Source organism: Carettochelys insculpta, chromosome 6, assembly GCF_033958435.1.
Source record: "Carettochelys insculpta isolate YL-2023 chromosome 6, ASM3395843v1, whole genome shotgun sequence".
NCBI classification, from domain to species: Eukaryota; Metazoa; Chordata; order Testudines; family Carettochelyidae; genus Carettochelys; species Carettochelys insculpta.
The window spans coordinates 94,495,338-94,520,000 of record NC_134142.1 but is presented as its reverse complement, the minus strand read 5'-3'; the positions used below and the strand labels follow the sequence as shown (position 1 = coordinate 94,520,000).

The following is a 24,663-nucleotide window of genomic DNA, read 5'->3' as shown; positions in this document are numbered from 1 at the left end:
ATCCATATAAAAGGGTACAATGAAAAGTAGAGATAATCTGCTTTACTGTCTCCTCACCTGATATTATTACATATGTGAAGACATTTTAAATTGACCGTTTCTTTATGTTGAATAAACTCATTGTGATTTGGTACTGAAAGTGGTTATACACTCTGAAATGGCTGCAAAAGATGAAACCATGTTTTTATTATTATATCTAAGCCGAAACTGTTTCATATTCCTTCAGTGTGTCTTTTAAAGTGAAAACCTTTTTGTTTTGCAAGTCTCCTGTCAAAATTATGAAGCTTTAATATGTCAGGGCAGTCTATTCAAATGGAAAGAACCATTTAGATGTATTTTTCTGTAGAGATTCACATTTTCCAGTTCCTTGGCTGTACCCCCTGGGCAAGTCTAGCTATGCTCAAAATATTTAAATGAAGGTGTCTGATAAGACTGCTTGGATATTCTATTTTCATATGTTTTCTCTTTTTTCTGAGGGGAAGCATTTAAATGATGTTTACAAGAAATAATACAGAGACTACCACATATTTTGCATTATAGGCATTCCTCCACCTCCACCTACCAATCTTGTAACGTAATGTCAACAAAGTGAATTTTCATGCTATGGGTCAGAACCTACAGCAGTCAAGAGTCTTTGGATGAATAGCAGCAAGCTTCTGGCTTGTAAAATGAAGTGTTCTCTCTTCAAAGTTCCCTGCCTTTCTTGGGGTGAAAACTTGAGGCAGGTTTTTCTATCTGGCCTCATTCATCTCGTGTAGTTCACTGGATTGTTGGCAGTTCTAAACAGTAAAGGTTTTTAAAGACCTTATTGCTCTAAAGAGACTTATTTGTGTTATGGGTAAAGAGAAGTGAAATGGACAAAAAATCCTGAAGTAAAAAATAATTCTTACAAAAACATAAGAATCAGAAAAGTAAATACATCTTAAAACCTGTAAAAAATACCGACAACTTGAAATACAGCTTAGTTTCATTAGGAAATAGTTTTCTTTTCATGATCTTATCTCTTGAAATCCTTTCAGATGGTAAAGCCCCAAAATACCCAGGCAAGTACTAATAGACTTTTTCCCCTAATTGTTTTTTAACATTTTGCTTTAATCTTGTACTTTTGAATGATCAATTTCCTATCATTCGTATTTAACTCAGAATTATAAAATAGAATTTCCATATTGAGGTAACACTGAAATCACTTTACCAATCAAGCCTTAAATACAAAGTCACTTGAAAGAAAAAGTTACAATTCTGAATTAGTGTGGCCTGTCCTTTAGCCCTTACCCAGTAGTTCCTCTTTCTGTGCAGAATTGTTTTGCTGTGCTAGTTTGCCAAAGGGAATTCAGCATGATTGCTTAATCAACAATGTGATTTTTACATTGAGGATTACATAAACAATACTGTAGTAATATAAAAATATGACACAGCATGCTTTAAAAACAAAACAAATTGATCAATGTATTGTGTTTTAGTCTTCCGTAACTGTTGAAGACTTAGATAACACTATAACAGACTTTGATCACAAAAGATTTCATCAGTAGACTACATAAACTATGTTTGGATTTCTACTGAACTGATGAGATGCTAAAATTTGAATGGCATGACTTCTATAGATTCACATAAGGTATTTAAGAGTTCAGATATGTTCATAGTCCCTATGTTTATCAACAATGATCTTTAGTAAAGGGAGGAAATCATGCAGGTATTTTTACTGTCTTGTGTGACATTTTTATTAGTTTGATGCATTAGGAGTGAAGAAAACCATAAGTGCGTGTCTGAAATATTTAGCTCAGAAATTGAACTGATGCAAATATAGACAAAATTGGCAGTTCTCTTCAACTGTTTTTGATTGTAAGTGTTCAGAAGTTTCGGACAGAATAATACATTCAATATACCGGTGAGACATAATTTTAAAAAGATAAATCAATATTTTCTCTTAGGGAGTACTTTCATCACTATAGTACTTTAAATAATGAAATAATTAATTTTTTTACTCAGAATAATCCTGCCAGGAAAGCTTGGAAAATACCTGTAGTAAAGAAGAACTTGTCCAATCATGCAAAACAAAATGAAATAAGATTAAAAGCTCACAAAAATTAGTCTGCTTCAAAAAGTATTAAATTGTTTCTATCCCTGGAGCTTTACAAACATGTTAATTGTTGTGTTCTGGTCATGTAAATGTTTCTGCTTAAAGTAAAGATGATATCCTCCTACTAAAGAACTTGCACTCTTTTGGGGGAAGGGGGTTGAGGGCTAAATAACATACTGTAATGAATCCTCCTTTTGGGCAGCACATGCTTCAGTTCTGAATGCCCAGAAATGCTTCACAGATGTGCTAGGCTGCCTAGCAATGGGAATTTTCTAATTCTGGCTTGCTTGAAAAAGTAAATAGAACTAGTGCACATAAGGCTGCTCCCAATATGAGACAACAAAACCACCAGCTAACACTTACATTTAGCCCCATTAAAAATTCCTCCTTCATAACCAGTAACTTGCAAATAAGATAATACGGGTCTCCAAAAATAGGTTTATACAGGGACATGATATATGTGTGTTTTACATTGGCGTTTATACAATACAGCTCATACACTGTATCTCAAAGCTTTATAGAGCAATGAACTGCATACATTGGAGGGATTATGTAGGCAAACACATTGGCCATTATGCTATTAGCAGTAATTCACATACTGATACACTCTGATTGGTTATGGCTGCACTTATGTGTATATATATATGGCCCCTTTTCATCTCAGTATATAGAAATACATATATGTGGATATGTATGTGTGCAAATACATAATGTGTGTGGTTGAATACTTATATGAAAAATGGTTCACTGTTATAATCAAAGCCTGGACCAAAAAGTGTCAACATCCGTAGGCCCTGAAAAAAATCTGCTGAGGCGGCACTGGAACAGTCTATATCTGGGCTTTTGCCAAATTTTCAGAACCCCTTCTACCTCTTCCCTCCAAAGAAAATGCCTTTTGCAAAAAATAAACTGTACGAAATCCATATAAACAAAATATTTGCAATTATATGAACAGTGAATATATGTGAAAAGTGATAGCCAACAGCACTGTTAAAGTTAGAGGTCTGTTGGTATTTCTGTTACAAACCCTCTTTTTCTGAGTTGGTAACTCAGGCATTAAAATTCATGTGAAGCTGAAACTTTGCAATGTAATTTATCGGTCTTTGAGGGGAGCCTTTTGTAGGGAAAAAATTGTTGAAATATTTCTGGATAGTTTTAGTCATAGGCAGAAAATACTTTCACCAGTCTTCTGCACTATATTTGTACTCCCCAGATAAAATTAAACATTTCATTTGGTTTTTGTAATATACTTATTAGTTTTCTGTAATATAACAAAGTAAAACTTCAACTGAGACTTAAATTTAATAAGTCATTAGAAAAGGTTCAGAAAAGGGCAACAAAATGATTTAGGGGTTTGAAACAGGTGCCATATGGAGAAAGATTAAAAAGATTGGGACTTTTCAGCTTAGAAAAGAGGAGACTAAAGCAGGATATGAGGTCTGTAAAATCATGACAGGTATGGAAAAAGTGAATAAGGGAAATTTATTTATTTGTTCCCATAGCAAAAATCTAGGGGTCACCATATGAAATTAATGGGTAACAGGTTTAAAACTAACAAAAATAAATGTTTCTTCATGCAGCTCATGGTTGGTCTGTGGAATGTCTTGTCAGCGAAGGTTGTGAAGATCAGAACTTCAACAGGATTCAGAAAAGAACTAGATAAATTCATGGGCTATGCCTACACAACAACGATCCTTTGAAAGAATTTTTCCAGAAGATCTTTTCTGAAAAAATCTCCTTTCAAAAGAGCACCTCCACACACAAAAAAGCGGATCAAAATAATCAATCCACTCTTTCGATAGTGTCCACACAGCCCCCTTTCTTACAAAAGAACATGCCAGGGATTGAAAAATCTGGTGCCTTGAGAACTGCTTTTTCAAGAAAAGGACCCCGGCGCATCTACATACATTTTTTTTCCAAATGAATCTTTCAGAAAAATGTGCTCTTCCTCATCTGGGAGAGGTAGAGGGCCACTGAAAAAAGTGCTGCATTCTTTCAATTTAATATCAAAAGAACACATTTTGTGTGTAGACACTCTGTGGGATTTTTCAAAAGGCCCTGGCCTTTTCAAAAAAACTCTTTAGTGTAGACATAGCCAAAGAGGTTACGCCTGTCAATGGCTATTAGCCAGGATGGGTAGGAATGATGTCCCTAGCCTCTGTTCATCGGTGACTGGAAATGGAACACAAGAGAGGGAACACTCAATGATTATCTGTTTGGTTTGCTCCCTCTGGGGCATCTGGCATTGGCCACTGTCAGAAGACAGGATACTGAGCTACAGTGGCCTTTGGTATGACCCAGTATAGCCATTCTTGTGTTCTAGTAAGTGACCAAGAACTTTGATGTATTTTCTTTGGATAAGTTCTCAAATGATCAAATACATATCCAACTTATCTGAAACTTTCTGTAGCTCTATATAAGCTAGTTTTCTTGGGTCTAAATTTTATGGGCATGATAACCAATATAGTCATAGACAGGTAGCTGTGTTAGCCTGTATCTTCATAAAAAGCTTGACAGCTTCCCCATCTTTGATATTCATAGTGATCTCAGGCAAGTTGCTTAACTTAATAGACACTTTCAGTAAGTAATTTTCTTCCCTCTCTTCCCCACCTTCACCCCATCTCCTTCTAACCTAGGCAGCTAATTTGGCAGTTTTCATTTTTTTTTTTTTGTATTTTTCTGCTTATCACCTACCAAATTATTTTGTTCATCTTTAAAGTGCTAACTGCTTTTTTTTGTTTTATAGCCAAGTTGGGTGTCTCTGCTGACATTGGGTCTCTTTAACAACTTTGCAAAAAGCTCTATGCCACTTTCTGAGGTGGTTTTATTATGCTAGCATAGCAGAGAAGTTATATTGGTGGGAGGAGCATTTCAGTGTAGAGTACACAAAGCCTTAGTCATTTGACTTCTAACTCCTACCACCCTTCATCCTTCCTTCAATCTGTCTTTTCCCCTTCTTTTTCCATTTACTGCCCACTCTTCAGAGAGCCTGCTTTTGTCTTTTTGATTAGGTAATTCCCTATAAACAAAAACTCAATAAAAATGTTTTAAATTTTTAAACAAAAAGCTTGTGACAGTAACATGACACTTTCATCTAATGACATTTTTCTCTCTGCATGTGTGTTATACCTTTCTCTATTTGCCTGTTTGGATTTTAAACTTTTCTGGACAGGGACTAAATTTTTACTATGTGTTTGTACAGAGCCTAGCACAATAAGGGTCTGGTCTTTGTAGAAAGATGCCCATTTATTTCAGTGAATTTTGAATCATGCACTAAATGAACAGATGAAAATTCTTCTGGGGTAAGGCAATTCCAAACTGGTATAGAATCAGCATACTAATTTATGTGCTGGCTGTTCCCAGCCCCTCCATATTGTAGGAGTTTGCTTAATTTTTTCAATAAATTTTCCTTAGCCATCTTGCTTCAGGGTTCATTTTCCACAAATGCATAAGCAGTTGGTTTTTATTGGTACAGATGTTCTCAGAAAGCTTTTCAAAGTTGCATGAGCCAATATCAGAAGAAATTAACTTTTAAATTGATACATGGGTATTCACACTTGAAGACTTCGATACTCATGCAGTGAAAAAGTAGAAACAGTATCATCTCATCTGTCAGACTAAGCTTTTGCACCTTGAATTTAACTGTTAAATGTTTCGTGTATTAACTTTTATCTTCCCTAAAGTATGTATTCTGCAAAGCATTAATAAATAATTAAATGCTGTAATCGTTACTATAAGGTTTGTGGAAAACTTGTTAAGAAAAAATGTCATGAATGTTTTTTACTTTCAGTTCAAGTTTTTTTATTTTGGTCTGGAGTGGGGGGGTCATTATTTAAACAGTCCTCTGTGGTACTGGAAACCTAAACTAGGACTGGGTTGCCTTAGTAATGAACGTGGAAATGACCTATTTTCATTGTATACTTTGAATGACACACTACAAATAGTGAAAACTACATAAAATTTTTTAAATCTTTTAGTATTAATAGTCTAAAGTTTTGTTAATTATAAAGGTAAATATTTTTAAAATATTTTCATGTTGACAGTATGTCATTAACAAGGTAGACAATGATACGTAGGTAAAGACCTGTCGATCAGCTATTCCCAGGGGAATTATTCTCTCTTAACAGCTGATACTAACAATAATTCATTATGGCTGATTAGATTTTGCATCTACTAAAAAGAGCTTGTTATTTATATGCCAGAAATGTCGGCTTTAACATTAGATGTGTATGATCATGATTAAGTATAGTTCAGTTACAGCTACCGCAATGGTAAAAACTTCATCCGTGCTACAACTGTACATGAGTCAGGTGATCTGGTTACAGAGTGGTCGCTCCCTGACCTATTTAAACTCATAGCATGTGTCTACACGAGCCCCCTCCTTTCAGAAGGGGCAAGTTAATGAGGGAGTTTGAAAGATGCTGATGAGGAGCTTCCAGGAATATGCAATGCGGCAATAGCATAATGGCAGCTGCAGCAATTCAAAAGTGACACTTTTGAATTACACGCAGCCCGTGTAACCGGGGGCCTTTTGAAACAACCCCCAGGACTTTGAAAGCCCCTTCTTCTCATTTGTATGCTGTGGCATACAACGCCACCCTCTGCCACCCAACAGACTGGTGGAGAGGCACCTGGCCCTCAAGGCAGAAGAGCTACACTGGCGCTGGAACACATGAGGGGAGGTGGTAGTGCTACTCCATCATGTGTGCAAGGTCCTCGTGGCACTCCCTGCTGCTGCCCCCTGCTGCCACCACCCCTTCTGCTGCCGTTATCCCCCCACTGCCCTGCCCCTCCAGCCTGAGCTGTCCCCACCCTTGAGGCCCTAGCTGCCCTCCTTCCCCAGGGACTTCCCATGGTGGCCCTGAGAGACCTGGGGGCCTGGCTCCTGGCCACAGTGGGTCCCGTAGGGCGTCCCCCAACACCAGGAACCCTCCCCCCCACTGCCCCCAATGAGGCCATGCCACAAGCCACCTTCCACTACCTCCCTGTACTCCCTGCCCCATTGGTGCCCCATCCTCCATCTCCCTGTTTATTGAGGGGTGGTGAGGGGTTGAAGGGGACCTATGCTGGGTGCATATGTCCCCACAGCTGAAGGCATCCCAGAGGGCCTCCTGGATGCAGATCCTGTCTGGTGGAGCTGCCCGTTGGGGGCTGCTGCAGGCTGTTTGTACCCCTGCAGCAGCTCAGCCATCCAGCCCTGGTGCTGTGTCCCCTCACACGCCTTGATAAAGTTGTGGAGAGTGCAGCAGGTGGCCATGAGCTGCAGGATGTTCTCCACCCCCATATCAAGACATAAGAGGAGGCATCTGTATCTTGCCTTCAGATGCCCAAAGGCACACACTGTGGGGCTCTGGGCTCATCCAAGCCAGGCATTAAAGAGTTCTTGGGACAGGGTCAGGTGTCCTGTGTATGGGTGCAGCAGCCATGGCTGCAGAGGGTATGCTGGGTTGGCAACAAGGCACAGTGGGGTGGCAACATTGCAGATGACTTGTTCCTCCTGAGCAATGTACATGCCCACCTCCATCCGGTGGCACAGGGAGGAGTTTCTGAAGATGCAGGTGTTGTGTGCCTGGCCAGACCAGCCCACATAGATGTCAGTGAAGTGGCCACAAGCATCCACCACCACCTGGAGCACGATGGAGTGTTACCCCTTGCAGTTCACTTATTGCCAGGTGCGGCAGTCCAGGGCCCTGATGGGAATATGGGTGCCATTCGGTGCCCCAAAGTGCCCCAAAGCATTGGGGCAACTCGAGCTCAGCGAAGCCCATCACAATGCCGTCAAGGTCCCCAAGGCACACAAGCTGGTGCACAAGCACGTTGATGGCCCTCGTGACCTGCAGAGGACACAAAGCATGCACACTTGTGGATGTGCACAGGGGTACCCCAGGCTCCTCCACAGCCTGCCCCTCTCATCCGCCTTCCCCACGGCCCCCCATGGTGGAATGCCCCTCCAGGATTGGGTCTGTGTGGGTGGCATAGTCCCCTGTGGCGGGCCTCCCTGCATCCCCAGATCTGGACCCTCTCCCTGGGGTCCCAGGGTTCCCATTGCCTGACACCCTCTTCCCTGCTCCCCGAGCCGGGCTGGGGCCAGCATGTGGCTTACCTCGAGTACAACAGCCCCAACAGTGTACTTGCCCACCCCGAATTGCTGCCTGACAGAGCATAGCTATGCAGGGTGGCCAACTTCCAGATGTCAATGACCAAGCACTTCTGGCCGCATCTGTGAGTCCCGGCAGCGAAGCAGTGGGGGCGAGCCAGGCACAGATCTCGAGGAGCATGCCCTTCAGCATATGCAGGTTCTGCTGCCATCAGTCGTTATCACACTGGGCCATCACCACCCTGTCCCACCAGTTGCTGCTGACAGCTTGGGTCCAGACATGGAGGATGGCCTGTTGGGGGCCTGGCAGGGGAAGGGGTGGGTCGGGGCCCTCGGAGACCACGCTGCATTCCCACACAAGGCTGAGGAGGGTGGCCAGGAGACTCCCCAGCACCCTTATCCGGGCTATCTTGCAATGCAGCAGCTCCTCAGGGTCCATGCCAAGCATGTAGACTGGTGTGGGAGCAGCAAACGATTGAGCTGTGCTGCAGGCAGCATTACAAGCCTCAGCAGCTTGGGCAGAGGAGAGCTGTTGGGAAGGGGCCATTTAACAGGCTGTGTGGTTGGTGCCCCGGAAGGGCTCTTCAGCCATGTGACTCTGTGTTATTATGTGTTGATGTGTTGTTTCGAAATAAACTGTTTCAGAATAGCTCATTTTGATATAAGACTGCTGTGCAAACATACTATAAGTTATTGATTGTGGTAAAAATAATGTGCTCCTGAAATGTGGAGCTAGTAAGGATTTTTTTTTGATCTAGTTTACTTATAGTCTGCATCTACACTAGCAAGGTGTTTTGAAAGATTTTTCAAACAAAGGGCTCTTTCAAAAGACCCCATGGAGCATCTACACACAAAAAGCGTTCTTTTGAAAGTAAATAGAAAGAACTCAGCACTCCTTTTGAAATCACTCTTCCTTTCCCGTTTCAGGCAGAGTGCCCCTTTTTGAAAGGTTCTTTTGAAAGAACACGTGTAGACACTCCACAGGCCCTTTTTTTCGCAAGAGCAGTCCTCTTGGGGCCTGCTTTTTCGACCCCTGGCCCGTTCTTTTGAAAGAGCGGAGGCTGTGTGGATGCTCTCTTTTGACAGAGCAGATCACTGTTTTTATCTGCGTTTTTGAGTGTGGATGCACTCTTTAAAAAGTTCTTTTGGAAGACATCTTCTGGACAGGCTTCTTTCAAAAGATCTCTGTAGTGTAGATGAAGCCATACGGTTTTGAAAAGCAAAATGCAGCACACCAGAGCTTCATGCACACTTCATCAGGAGCTCTTCAGTTCATAAACCAATGTCATACAATGGGTTTTATGCTATGGCTTCAGGCACAGCTGAGTATGGGTGGCATGCAGAAGTCAAAAGCTAGAATGCTACGTTTTTCATTTAATTAAAGACATGCCATGAATGTCAAATGTTACTGATTGGCACAATTCCCACTATGAAATGTTTCCAAGCATGGTAGCCAAAGGTATTGTATTTTAATAATCATTAATAATGATTTAAGAAAATTGAGCAAATTAGATTTATTTACTCTTGTAACACATTGAATAAAAGGAGACCTGGACTGAAGTAATTAAAGCAATGAGGACTGTTAAAATATTAAGATCAATGATCTAGTTTAGGATGTTGAACAGATTAGAACTGGATAGCAATAGTATGAAATTAGAGGGGATACATGTAAGAGAAAGTATTATTTTTACAGAATTTTCAGAAGTGTTATTTTTACTAACAAATTGTCTTTGTAGTGGAGCCAAGTAGTATGAATGTGTGTAATGAAAAATCAAGTGAATGTATGGGATTAAATACGGTTAAATAGTATTAATGTTATCCTTAAAGCAGCTTGTTTCTCTTTTGGAGATGAGTAAGGAATATTTTGTTGAACTTGCACTTTTTCTCCAGATTGACTGTATATTGTTAGACAAGAGGGGTTTTTTCACTTCCTTAATCATCAAAAGATTTGGTTTTGAGTTTTTAATTTTAAAAAATTTGAAACGTGTAAGAGTGTAGTATACCACCAAGCATGAAGTGGCTGTTACCTGTTTCTGGTGCTGCAGATCTATGAGTAAGAATGATGGCAGTTTTGTGCTACAGTTTACCTACAAAGAGACCAAATTTTCTTGTGCTGTTCATGTACCCTACCTGTAAGTTTGCCCTGCCTTTGGTTCTGTGTAGCTCGCTTCTGAGTGGAACTGCCAAAGCAAACCTCACTAAACACTTGGATATGTCTTGTTTTGTAGTTTGCAGTGCAGAATGAAGTTTAAATCCTGACCCCATTGAAGTCAATGGTAAAACTCACATTGACTTCAATGGCAGTGGGATTTCACCCCAGGGCGTCGTAGCTGGGCCCTTCACTGATAACCATACCCCACCCCAGGCTTAAACCTGATGTGCAGAGGAGGATGTGTGAACTCATGGCAAGATCAGGGCCTTGGAGACATATCTTAAAAGGAATTCCAGATGGCACAGAAAGGGGTGTTGCTGATTGAGCAGGTTGCCTCTGAGTTGATACAGGTCTCTCATTCATCATGTTAGGGGAGGTGTCATCTTTCATGTAAGTTATAAAGTAGAAGTACTAATCACTTATAGGCTACGTCTACACGTGAAGCCTACATCGAAGTAGCCTATTTCGATGTGGCGACATCGAAATAGGCTATTTCGATGAATAACGTCTACACGTCCTCCAGGGCTGGCAACGTCGATGTTCAACATCGACGTTGCGCAGCACCACATCAAAATAGGCGCAGCGAGGGAACGTCTACACGCCACAGTAGCACACATCGAAATAAGGGTGCCAGGCACAGCTGCAGACAGGGTCACAGGGCGGACTCAACAGCCAGCTGCTCCCTTAAAGGGCCCCTCCCAGACACACTTGCACTAAACAGCACAAGATACACAGAGCCGACAACGAGTTGCAGACCCTGTGCATGCAGCATGAATCCCCCGCTGCAGCAGCAGCAGCCAGAAGCCCTGGGCTAAGGGCTGCTGCACACGGTGACCATAGAGCCCCGCAGGGGCTGGAGAGACAGCGTCTCTCAACCCCCCAGCTGATGGCTGCCATGGAGGACCCCACAATTTCGACGTTGCAGTACGCGGATCGTCTACACGGTCCCTACTTCGACGTTGAACGTCGAAGTAGGGCGCTATTCCGATCCCCTCATGAGGTTAGCGACTTCGACGTCTCGCCGCCTAACGTTGAAGTTAACTTTGAAATAGCGCACGACGCGTGTAGCCGCGACGGGTGCTATTTCGAAGTTAGTGCCGCTACTTCGAAGTAGCATGCACGTGTAGACACAGCTATAGAAATGAAAGATTCAGGGAATGATCCATGGCATTTTTTTTTGCTAGAGTGAAAGTGTTAGCCCAAGAGTGCCTGCCAAATTCCAGCTTGGTCATTATGCCTCTCTGAAATTCTATCCTTGTTTGAGTTTCAAGCAATAGTCATTGCATCCTGCTCTTTACTGTTTTGTAAAATTCTTGTGCAATTGATGATTACCATGCTTCATCTCAGAGACCAAGTTATTTATGTGACATGCAAGGTGATTCCTACCGTGTACATGTGTGTACTTTTTAAAAATACTTCTGAGTGAAAGACTCTATATAGAGATAAGATTTTTATCATTATCCCTGCAGGAGAAGTGCAGGGAGCAGAGAAAGCCACTCTACATAGCCTTCATCGACCTGACCAAAGCCTTTGACTTGGTCAGAAGGGATGGTCTGTTCAAACTGCTCCACAAGATAGGCTGTCCTCCACGGTTACTCAAGATGATCCAGTCATTCCACGAAGACATGAGAGGAACCATCCAATATGACAGCGCATGATCGGATGCTTTCAGAATCAGGAGCGGTGTCAAACAAGGATGCGTGCTTGCTCCGGCATTGTTCGGGATCTTCTTCGCACTCCTCCTGAAGCACGCCTTTGGATCTTCAACAGAGGGCATCTTACTGCACACAAAATCTGATGGGAGACTGTCTAACCTTGCAAGGCTGAAAGCTAAGTCTAAGGTGCGAGAAGTCCTCATCAGAGACATGCTGTTCGCAGACGATGCTGCTGTAGTGTCTCACACGGAAGACCAGCTTCAAAAACTACTGGATCAGTTCTCCAAAGCGTGCAAGGACTTTGGGCTTACCATCAGCCTAAAGAAGACAAACGTACTCGGTCAGCATGTTGCTGAAACACCATCAATCAGCATTGACAACTTTATGTTAGAGGTCGTCCATGAGTTCGTTTACCTTGGGTCCACCATCACTGACACCCTGTCATTGGACACTGAGCTAAATAGGAGGATTGGAAAAGCAGCCACAACTCTGTCCAGACTCAGCAAGAGAGTGTGGAATAACAACAAGCTGTACACTCACACCAAAATGCAAGTCTACAGAGCCTGCATCCTCAGCACCCTCCTTTATGGCAGTGAGACTTGGACCCTGTATGCCCACCAGGAAAAGAGGCTGAACGTCTTCCGCTTGCGCTGCCTCAGGCGCATCCTTGGAATATCATGGAAGGACAGAGTGACCAACACCGCCGTTCTCGAGCAAGCTGGAATGCCAACCATGCACACCCTCCTCAGGCAGCGTCGACTCCGCTGGCTTGGCCACGACCACAGGATGAATGATGGAAGGATTCCAAAAGACATCCTGTATGGTGAGCTAGCCTCTGGCAAAAGACCTCCTGGATGCCCCCACTTGCGCTACAAGGATGTCTGCAAGAGAGACCTCAGAGAGGTAGACATCGAGCTGGACAACTGGGAAGAACTAGCAGATGACCGCAGCAGATGGAGGCAGGGGTTACACGAGGGCCTTCAGAAGGGCGAGATAAAGATCAGACAGCTAGCAGAGAAGAAGTGAGCGCACAGAAAGCACAATAAGGACTTGCCAGACACCCACTACATCTGCAAGATATGCAGCAAGGACTGTCACTCTCGTGTGGGTCTTCATAGTCACAATAGACGCTGTAAATGAAGTCCTCAATTGAAACTTTAAAGGGCGCGCTCCATAGTCTATGCAGTCTGAAGGATGCCTACTGATGCTCCTGACTACTACATTATCCCTATCAATTTGCATTACTCCAGTGGGTCCCCCTTCCTATTGCAATTTCTATATAAACTTCTTCTTGCTAACATGCCTGTAGAACTTTTCTTGTTATCCTTCACATTCCTCACAAGTCGCAATTCCAGTTGCGCTTTCGCCTTCCTGATAACTGCACTGCATTCTCGAGCTATACATTTATATCCCTCCCTAGACATCTGTCCAAGTTTCCACTTTTTATAAGCTCCCTTTTTGTGCCTAAGTTTTCCAAGAATTTCCCCAGTAAGCCAGTCTTACTTGGCCTATCTTACCATACCTGTCATATCTCACTCACTGTCAAGGTGTCAGTTCCAGCCTCTGAGTCAATGATGCCAGCCTACATCACCCATTTGTTAAATTTTCAAACATGCATCTTCATTCTTTTTCCAGCATTGTCCCTCGTGCTTCAGTGAAACTCCCATAAACATCCACAAAAACTACCTCACTGTCCTTCAAATCCCCTCGTAAATTTCCCCTTTTCCATGATGTTTGCAAAAAGCTTGACAACAGTGAGACTGGTATTTTGCTGACACCACTGATGACACCACCAATGCTGACCAATATAGTCTCATTGTTCCTTTATACTCTCCACATCTGTCTCTAGCTGTCTCTTATCTCTCATCTTAGGGTATGTCTACACTTATGAGAAGATCAGTATGGGGTTCAATTTAGCATGCTGGCAGGGCTACACTAAATCAACTGGCATCTGCCCCGGTACTCCTGGCAGTCGTAAGGAATAAGGGAAGTCAATGGCACAGTTTCTGCCTTTGACCTCCCACTGTAGGGATGGCAGCAAAAATCAATTTTAGATATATCAACTCCAGCTACTCAATTCTTGTAGCTGGATTTGCATATCTAAAATCGATTTTATCTCCTAGTGTAGACCTAGCCTCAGACTATAAGATCTCTGGGGCAGAGACTGTCTTTTGCACTCATATCGTGCCTAGCACAATGAGGTCTTGGTCCAGGGGGTTTGAACACCAAGGCACTAAAACTGTAATGAGATAACACAGAAAGATGTAAAGGAAAAATATAATAGGCACCAGGTAAGAAAGGAGAAGCAGAAGGGAAACCAAACATAACAAGGAAATACAGAAGATGAGAGGTAGATATTTCTCAGCCTTTGTTTATAAATGCTAGACATTCTTTTTCAAAAAGAGAAAAATTGAGAGAGAATTCAGTTATTCCCCCTTAACCAGCAGCCAGGACCTCTCTCTCACATCACCCAAAGCTCTCCACCTGTTTTTTTTTCCCATGACCCAAAATCCCACAGTCCACTGATAACTGAGGACAAATGGGAGGTATGAGCCATGTTTTCTGGCCAAGCTTTTGGTCACAGACTCAAATAGACAGAACAGCTGTTGGTATAGTTTGTCATCTGATTACTAAAATCTTAAACTTCAAAATTTTGGGCCAGCTTGATAATAGCCAAATATGGTTAAGCAGTACAGTAAGCCTGTTGACTTTACTAAAATTACTCATAACTCATGATGAGGAAGTAAGATGAGAATCAAACTCACCACCTTTTGTTAAGAGTTTCATTGATTTGTTTGTTATGGCTGTGACCCTATGCCAGCTTGTGCAATGCTCCATAGGCTGCAGCTGAATGCTGACCGGTAAGTAGCTAGAAACCAGTCTGGCTCATCTGTTAGTATTGTTAAAATAATCTTTAAATTTTATAGAATGCTTGTGAGTTGCTGCGTGCACTAATCTCACTGTCAGCGTCTGAGGTAGTGTAGACATAGCTTCAGTTTAAACAATCTGTAGTTATTTTATTGTATGATTGGCAACAAGTATTGTCTTTGGTGTATGATCTTGAAGTCATTTGACCCGGAGTGGGTAGCCAGTCCTTTGGGATTGGGAGTTACATGAATATTCATGTGATTGTTGGTGTAAAGGGACCATCTATCACAAAGGCAAACTTGCTTGTGTGGCAAGATAGACTTGAGTACCCAAGCAGACTGTCTGTGACTTCATGATTAGGCTTTTATGGTGCCTGAGGAGTTTACACTTGATACTTGGTTGGTGAAATCTGAGTATAAAATTCACAGCCAGTTTGGGGTTCATGCCTTGCTTCTTAACAGTCTGCTTTGAGATTAATACTCACATTTTTCAGCCACAGATTGATAATGTCTTCTTTCTTCTATCACAACCAATGACTCATAATAAAATATACAATAATGATCACATAATCTTAACAAGAAATGTAATTTCATTTATATTCTATTAATGTATTGCTCACACAATTTTCTAACATATATATCTAATCCCCCAGCAACCTTCAGAGAATTCTGTGAAATGAAAGTCTGACGTAATGTTTCACTAGCCAGTGAAAAACAATTAAAATTTGTATGGTGTTTTTAACTCCACTGGCTTTTTTCAAGTTTGAAAAATAACATTATGAACCTGATTTTTAAGATTGCTACTGTAGAGTATCTGTGGATTTCATTGGTTATTTCCAAAATGAAGTATTAATGTAGCATTGTTGGCAGAAGGGTGTGTATCATGGTTAAAGCACATTAGTGAAAGTCTGTTATAATTTATTTATTTGTACAATAAGAGCACTACAAGGCCCTTTCCAAGATCTGCTTCCACTGGGTTCCATTCCTAACTCTGGCACTGTCTCACTCAATGCAAATTGGAGAGAGGTTTGGCCTCAGTGTGTTCAGATCAGATATCTGTGTGTTCAATTGTTATGTCCACTGTGGGAGTGTGGGCAACTCATTTATGCTACCATTGCCCACTTAGGCCCATTCTACACTACACCCAGCCCTTCCCCTCCCCTCCCTCACCCCCATTGATCTAATCTATGTAACTTCTGCTATGCAATTAGCATAACTAAGTCAACATACTTACTGCTCTGTCTTCCACGTGGTAGGGTTAGCAGGAGCTGCTCTCTCATTGACTCCTGGTGGAGTAGCAGAGTCAACAGGAGAGTGCTCAGATGTCAATTTACTGCATCTAAGCAGGTGTAATAAATTGATCATCGGTGGAATGATTGCTGCAGCATCGATCCACTGGGTAGTGAAAACAACCCCTGAAGTCTGGTCCTGTGAAATTGTGAATGTTCCAATTCCCATTTTAATCATGGAGTATTGATGTTGAAGCAGGGATTCTGGTCTCATTTTGTCTGTTGACTAGTGTTAATATATCTGTGCAGTTCAACACTCTTAACTAAGGTCTCGGTATATTGACAAATTCTCCTTATATAGACTCAGCTTAGATAAATTCCATGAGTAAGACAGTGGCCAAAGCACTTTTTTGCAATATAACTGCATGAATACAAAGCCTTTTTGTAATATAGAAATGGTGGAGAAAATTGTATAGTGTAAACCTAGCCTGCATCCTCATATCCCAGCTTTATTCTCTCCATTATACAATTCAGGCAACTGAAAGGTCATGCCAGCCAGAGGCGGGAATAGAAACCTGGTCTGTAATAAAAGTCTTAGGCACTTAGGTGTGATGCCTTTCAGAATGAATGTGCCAGAGCTGTTTTCTTAGCTCTGCTGCTTACAATCACAGCCTTCATCAGTTGACCACGCTCCCCTCTTAGAGCCAGGAGTAGAATTCAAGAATCCTGAAACCCATCATCCTACTATTGTATCACAAATAGTTATGAGACTGTCAATATGTGTCATGTTTCCTGTAGGAGGTCATCACCCTATAGATGATAATGGTCCCCTGTAACTGGCCATATTTCCTTAGCTCAGATGGAGGTGAGCTGTAGTGTGGTTCTGAAAGTCCTTAGATTTAAATACTGCTGAAGAGCCAAAAATAATATATGATTATTTTAAACTAAAGATGGTATCATAATATATAGAGACTAAGCACATAATTAATGTAGCATGAGTAATCTTAAATTTGGAATTTCCTAACTTTTGAGTGTTTGACTAAAACACCTTTTTTTTGTTATTATAGAAGGGGCTGGTAATACTGCCTTTTATTAAGATTGTCTAACACTTCCCTATTTTGAGTTGCTTATAACTTTGGCAAATTTACTATTTGGGCTGAAAATTTCTAGTCAGGTGTCTGCCTCAGACTGCATTATTTTAGAATGTGTCAGTCAAAGCCATTCAGGCATTTCTGAGAATGAGAACATATTTTGCCCATGTTAAATATTTCTGGTTCTAATGGCCCCAGGCTGTGGAGCAGGAACTCAGAATTTGGCAGGAAGTAGTCTTTGTGTCAGAGATGTGCCTGTTGCTGGCATTGTGAAAATATGCTCAAATATTCCAAGACCTAAGCTTCTGTAAAAATACAATGCACACATGCTCAGTAAACATGTCTTAGATTTTAGCAGATACATTTGCAGATGATTCTTTCCACACGCGGCATGCTTCAACTGCAATTCTGGGTTGCTGTGGGTCATAGCAGGCGTAAGTGTGCACACCTGGACTGAGAGGAGGGAGACTGTCTCTCCTGTGCTCTTAGAGAATGTCTACACCGCCAACTAGATGCCTGAGACAGGCCCTTGCCAGCTGTGTAGACTTCCAGGCTCTGGGAAGCTCTGGGAACCTTCTACCTCACAAAATTCTAAAGCCCACGTAGCCAGAGCCTGGAAGTTTAGACAGTAATGAAACAGCCCCACAGCTTGAGCCCTGTGAGCCCAAGACAGTTGGCATGGGTCAACCAGGGGTGTCTGCTGGGTAGGTGCATCCTCAGTAAACCCCCTTCCAGACACAAGCATGTCACTTTTCACTCTCCAATCCTTCATTCTCTGATGCTTTTCCTCACATATTCTGATCCAACAGTTTCTATGTCTCCTCCCAATCAAAATTGCCCATACCCACTCCCTACCATTGAACATAACAAGCATATGGTGTGATTGTCTGTATTCTCTGATGGCGTAGCTGTGCACCATTGGAACCTGATGTGCAGCTTTGCCTTCATCAGAAAGGACCATAATGACCACAACCATATGCTTAATATCTTACAGGAAGCCCTTTGAGAACTGTAGACAATAAGTGCCATATGAGTTCAGTATTGTTTTTAATATGGTGAAAAAGAAATCTATTTAAGGATGTATCTTGAATGTATATGTTTAGCTTTACTGTATCTCAGGTCCTGATGATATGACATCAAAGGCTGTCCTTCAGTTTTGAAAAAAAACAACAATCCATCTTGCAGAGATTAAAATTTTTAATAATACATTACTACAGTGTATAATGTTCTTATTGGGCTTACACATATCACTTATATCATACAAGGGACTTATACCATACAAGTCCTACATACAGCCGTACACACAATCTACAGTTTTCTACGAGAGAAAAAAATGTATAGATCCCTGTACATGCCTCATATCTATATTGCACATATACACTCTCTCTTTTGGAAATAGTGTATGAATTTCCATTCTCCACCTAACTTTTTTGTCTTTTCTGATCTTCTGGAATACACACCCATTTCAATACACACATTCCCTTTTCTTCTATTATATACAACATTGAGTAACTGCTATATCCACTGGTTAATGATAAAATACCCTAATGTTTAATCAACATGATTGTTAGGCAAATAGCCTAAAACACACAGTCCACTTCTAGAGTTAGCTCAAGTTGTATAGCCCTACAATCCAACAAGAGGTGTAACAATCAGTGGGGAAGGAGACCTAGCAATGGATGACATCAAGAAAGCTGAGGCATTTAACGCTGATTTCACTTCAGTCTTCATTAAAATGGTTAATTGTGACCAAATACTCAATGCAATTAAGATTAACAGCAAGGGAAAAATAACACAAGCCAAAATAGGGAAATAACAGGTTAACCAATATTTTGATAAGTTAGATGTATTCAAGCAGGCAGGACCAAATGAAATTCATCCTTGGGTAAGTAGAGTGACCATCATCTCATATTGGGTGGGACAATCCCGTATTTGGGATGCCAAAAAAGCATCCCTACTTATTTTTTTAAAAGGGACGAATTGTCCCATATATGGGCCCTCCCCCACCACCACGACACCTTTTCCAACCGCAGCTGTGCAGGCACACCTGCTGGCAGAAGTCACTTCCCCGAGCCCCGGGGAAACAGAGCAAGAGTGGGCAGCTGCAGCTTCCCCAGTGCTCCAGGGCAGAGCTGGTGGCTGCCTCTTCCCCAGGGCTCCGGAGCAGAGCTGACAGCTGCCATTTCCCTGGGGCTTCTAGGGAGCACTGGCAGCTGCCACCTCCTTCCTGGATCCCTGGGGCTTGACGGACCTGGGAGGGGCTGCCCCTCACCCCATATCTCCCTGTCCCATATTTGGGATAGGGAGATATGGCAACCCTATGCTTAAGCAATCTAAGAACCATTAACAATTATATTTGAGAAATTATGAAGGATAGGTGGGGTGCCAGAGGACTGGCAGTGGGCTGCCATAGTACCTAACTTTAAAAAATGGTACACAGAGGATCCGAGGAATTATGAGTCAATCTGTCTTTACCAGAACAAATTTTAACCAATTTGTAAGTACCTAGAGAATAATAGGATCATTAGGAAAAATCATCATGGATTTATCAAGATCAGATCATGCCAAGCCAACCTAATTTCCTTCTTTGTCAGGGTTATGACCTACTGGATGTGGGGAAGCTGTAGATTTGCTATATCTTAATTTTAGTGGGGCTTTTGACAGCGTCATATGACAGTCTCGTAAGCATGCTATATAAATTTTGACTAACCTGAATTAAATTACTACATGGTGGGTATTTTGCTGGTTGAGAAACCATGCACCAAGAGAAGTTATCAATGACTCACTGTCAAACTGAGAAGAGGTATCTAGTGGGGTTTCTCAGGGTCAGTATTAGGTTTGGCATTATTCAATGTTGAATATTTTTGTTAGTGACTTGAACAATGTAGTAGGAAATGTGCTTATAAAATTTACAGATGCTGGGAGGGTTTGCAAACACCTTGGAAGACAGAATTAGAATTCAAAAGGACTTTGACAATTTGGATAATTGGTGTGAAGAGCATCTGTGGGGGTCTGGTGGATCAGAAATTGAGTCGAAAATGTGATGCAGTTCAAAAAGGCTAATATCATTCTGGGGATGTATTAAAAGGAAAGTCATAGGTAAGTGATTGGAGGAAATTGTCCTGCTCCACTTGGCACTGATGAGGCCTCACCTGGAGTTCTGTTTCCAGTTTGGGTGCTACATTTTAAGAAAATACAGTAAAATGGAAGGGTATACAGAGAAGAGCAACAAAAATCATAAAAAGTTTAGAACACCTAAGGAAAGGCTTTAGAACCTGGGTGTGTTGAGTCTTGAGAAAAGGAGACTGAGCAGAAACCTGATAAGTCTTCAGATGCTTTAAGGCTACTCTAAAGAGGTTTGTGATCAATTCTTCTCCATGTCCTCTGCAGATAGGACAAGAATGAATGGGCTTGATCTGCAAGAAGAGAGATTTAGATTAGATGTTATGAAAACATTTCTAACCATAGTTAAGATCTAGAATAGATTTCCAAGAGAAACTCTAGAATCCCCATCCTTGGAGGTTTTAAGGCCAGGTTTGACAAACATCTCTCAGGGATGATCTAGGTTTACTTCGTCCTGTCTCAGTAAAGGGCAAAGGTGGCTGGACTTGATGACAGTCTGTAGGTCTGTTCAGCCATCAGGCTCCATGCTTCTATGACTTGGAGGAAAAGGATACTTTACAATGCTTTTATGTTGATTTTTGTATGTTTCCATAAGGAAGAATCTTCAAAAAAGTAAAGAAAGCATAGAATGAAAGGTAACATCTAGATTTAAAAGCAGCAACGTAATTGTAAGAAAAACATAGTTCAGGAAAGCACTGAATAAGAATGTACATAAATCTCTGAGGTCTGACCATATCCACTAACCTCTGTCATTGCTATCTTGCTTTCATGAGAACTGTTAATTTAAACTATTAGACCTGCAGGTCAACCTTTGCCTGCTACTGAATTTGTTCTGTTCTTAATGCCAGTTTTATAAATCACTTCACTATATATGCCAGGATTATTCTATTACCTCTCTTCTGAATCGCTGTGATCTGTTTCAGTAGTTCACTATCACCCACAAAGTGAACCAATAATTCACAAAACAGGCAGAAAAACTACAGCATGGTTTTAAATTGCACTTTACTTTCCAAAAGTTAAGTACCAATGCCAGAGCTAGCACATATATCCCATTTCAAAGAACTCTGAGCCAGAGTCAAAAGTGTTATTTAACGTAATTAGGAAAGAAAGAACAGTAGTGCTTGGTTATTTGAACAAAAACTGTGTGACTGTGGACAAACTGTGTAATTTATCTGCCTCAGTTCTCTGGTCTGTAAAGTGGATTTAATTGTATTACCTCATTAGATATTGCATAGTTTAATTTATTAATTAGTGTATACATGTATAAGAACAACAGATGGCAAAAGACCAAGAAATGCAAAGTATTACTATTGAAGTTTTGCAACAAAGTAAGTAAAGAGAGAAGCCTTTAGCTGCTTGTGTTATGTTGTTATCAGTGTGACAGCTATTTCATCAATGATATTTTCCTTATTGCCTTTAAATTCAGTCATAAGAGGTAATTTGTTTGTGTAGCCTATTGGAGAGAATAAAAATAAATACAATATTTATATTGTAATGAGATATCAATTACAGAGCTCAATCTCACTGTTGCTCAAGCAACATTGCCATTTATGTCAAGGAATGAAAGGATCAGGTTTACAGTTTATTAGATAAATTTTACAAACATAGATTTTCACTTCAAAAATGTTACGAGGAAAATCTAACCAGTTTGCAAAAAACACAAACAATAGTTTGCAAAGATAACATTTAAAATATATCTATCAGGATGCCAGTTTGAAAAAAGTGTTACAAGTATGTGATATGTGAAAGTAAATATTGATCAGCTGAGACTAGGACTGCATTTTGAAATATTCTATGAAAAGCAAATTTAGTTACATTTCTCCTGTTCTCTCTTTCTCGCCCCCATCCTCTCCTGAAAATCTCCTGCCATAGCGACTGCATTTGCCTCCAGACTTGTCAGACACAGTGAGCCGCTCAAGCAAACAGGATCTGGCAGAATCCACCAAACTGCTGAGCTCAGGATGTGGTGCTATGGCCACAGGCAAGAAGCACCTGGACTTCTAGTGATTTCTACTTAGCAGTTTCACTCGGATTTATATGACACTCTAATTATGATTGTTAATGACTTATGAAAATATTTTTCTTAATGATTTGACCCAGCAGTCCTTAAAAACACCTATTAAAAGGTGTGTATTACAAGATGGTGCCTCGTTTTCTCATCCTGATTTTGTTGAAGACATTTGTTTCCTTTTTTTACAAAATATGTACACACGGGTTTTGTTACATTGAAAACATGCTGCATTGCACTGTTATTCTGGAAATGTACAATGTTTTGTTCTTGTCTGGAAATTATTATTATTGAAGTTCAAAATGTTTCACGAAAGAATATCAGATGTGTTGTTTTTCACAAGCTAAATGAGTCTGTCTAACATAATTGTATTAAACATTGATTATAAATATAAAATGTAAATTAGCCAGTATTGTGAAGATTAGTAAATGAGATTGAGGAATGCATTATCACATCTTATTTTAAAGCCAAATTTAACCATTGTTGTTATTTGAGATTGTAATTTTGTACATCTGAAATATCATTATCAAAACCAAAATTAGATATGATATCATTTTACAACGTATATAAACAATGCATTTAAAACATCTTGTAGTTTTTCATATGTGTTGTACTGTGTCAATAATTAAATTGATAAAAAAGAATTTTTCCATAGTAACAATATATTATAGATAATTAATTTGCCTTATAGGTTAATAAATGTATTAAAATGCACTTGAGTGGAATTTACTAAACATTGAAAAAAGAATTGATTTCCTTATGTAGTTCAAAACAGTAATCCCAAACAATTGAAGTCAGCACTATGAAATTATGTCAACAGACATAATTCAAGATTGAAATTCAAACTGACAGCTACATTAATGCTAGAAAAGCAGAAGAGTGCACTGGAGCTTGGGGAAGAGTATCACAGAATGCAGGTCTAAAACAGAACAGAAAATAAAACTAAATCAGGTTTCCATACCATCAGGTATACTATTTGTGAATTTATAACTATTGTGTGTGTGTGTGCATGCGCACGTGCTAGTCTGTGAATTACATAGTTTTGTGCTTTTTCTTACGAAGTAGACTTCCATCTTGAAAGTGGGTATATAGTCCCCCATGGAACTTCCCAACCAGATTTTGGAGTACCTTATGGTTTCAAATTTCAGTCTTTATAATGGGATACAACATGGCTAGAGTGAAATTGATTTTCCAAATAACATTTTCTTACAATACAATCATTTTAATATCTTTTGATGCAGTTCAAACTGAAAAGTTGATTAAATGATTTGCTTTTCTTATACAAGCCAGCTTTTACTTTATTTGTTCTTGACAACACTGTATGTAAAACAAAGACATAGCTTTTAAAACTGTCTAACTAATATGATGAATGTCAATCACTTAAAAAACTCCACTGTAGCATAAACACATACTGTATACAGCTTTTATTCTGAATTAGAATAATTGAATCAATGACAGTGATTTGCCAGGATGTCAAATCTATCCATCATATCCTGTCACTACCAGTTTATTTTTTGTGATCAAAATCAAAAAGACTACTATTTTGTCATCAGCTATTTCATTAGTGATAACAATCAGGATTTCTTTTCTCTCCCTTTTTAAAAGATATGCCTTTTTTTGTAATATCTAAAAACGCAAATCCTTTTTAAGCAAAGTTTCAGAACAGAGCTGTCAGTTTCATAAAGCTAAAAGGCATCTACATTCTTATACCAATATACTTAAATCACCATTGATTTCAAAAACTTCATATGCCTTTTTGCATTAGCGATAGCATTGAGCAGAAATTCTCATTATATGCTTATTTGTACCTTTAGAAGCTACTAAGTAGTTTAAATATTTGAATTCAAATAATGTGAACAAAATTCATAATTGAATATGTAAATTTTATATAGCTATAAACATGAGGAAACATATGTGGTGTATCCGTCTGAAGTATGACATCATCAGGTATATAAATTGCTTTTCAGTATATTTCCTAGGTCATTGACTTAGCACACAGGTGGAAAATGTAACTAAACTTCACAGCTAATTTCTTGTTAGCATATAACCTGAAAATGGACTGTATAATATGTATAGATAAATATAATGTTAATTACATCAATTGCATGTGCTAAATAGGTTAGCATAGGAACTGATAAAGTAGTTTGGATAATAAAAGTAAAAGGGAAATTGCCTACAAATCTATATTAAAATAGTTTTTCTTTCTTTTTTCTGATTCACTGAACATGCTGTGTGAAATACGTTTTACAGTGTGTGGATGTACAGTGTTCACCTATGGCAAAAACATGTAGCAAAATTTCTGTTCTCTTTTCTTCCAAAAGATTCTATTGGCTACAACAATATATGACAGTGACTTATTTACCC

General features: G+C 40.2%; 1 protein-coding gene across 1 annotated transcript in view; it reads left to right on the top strand.

Annotated features, from left to right (window-relative positions):
* Window positions 1-23,013, top strand: part of ELP4 (elongator acetyltransferase complex subunit 4) — a 255,318-nt gene extending 232,305 nt beyond the window's left edge. The window contains exon 10 of the mRNA XM_074998982.1: window positions 22,164-23,013. Within this exon, the coding sequence (XP_074855083.1) occupies window positions 22,164-22,295 (132 nt within the window). The 3' untranslated portion in view covers window positions 22,296-23,013. The remainder of the gene's footprint in view (window positions 1-22,163) is intronic.
* The last annotated feature ends 1,650 nt before the right edge of the window (window positions 23,014-24,663 follow it).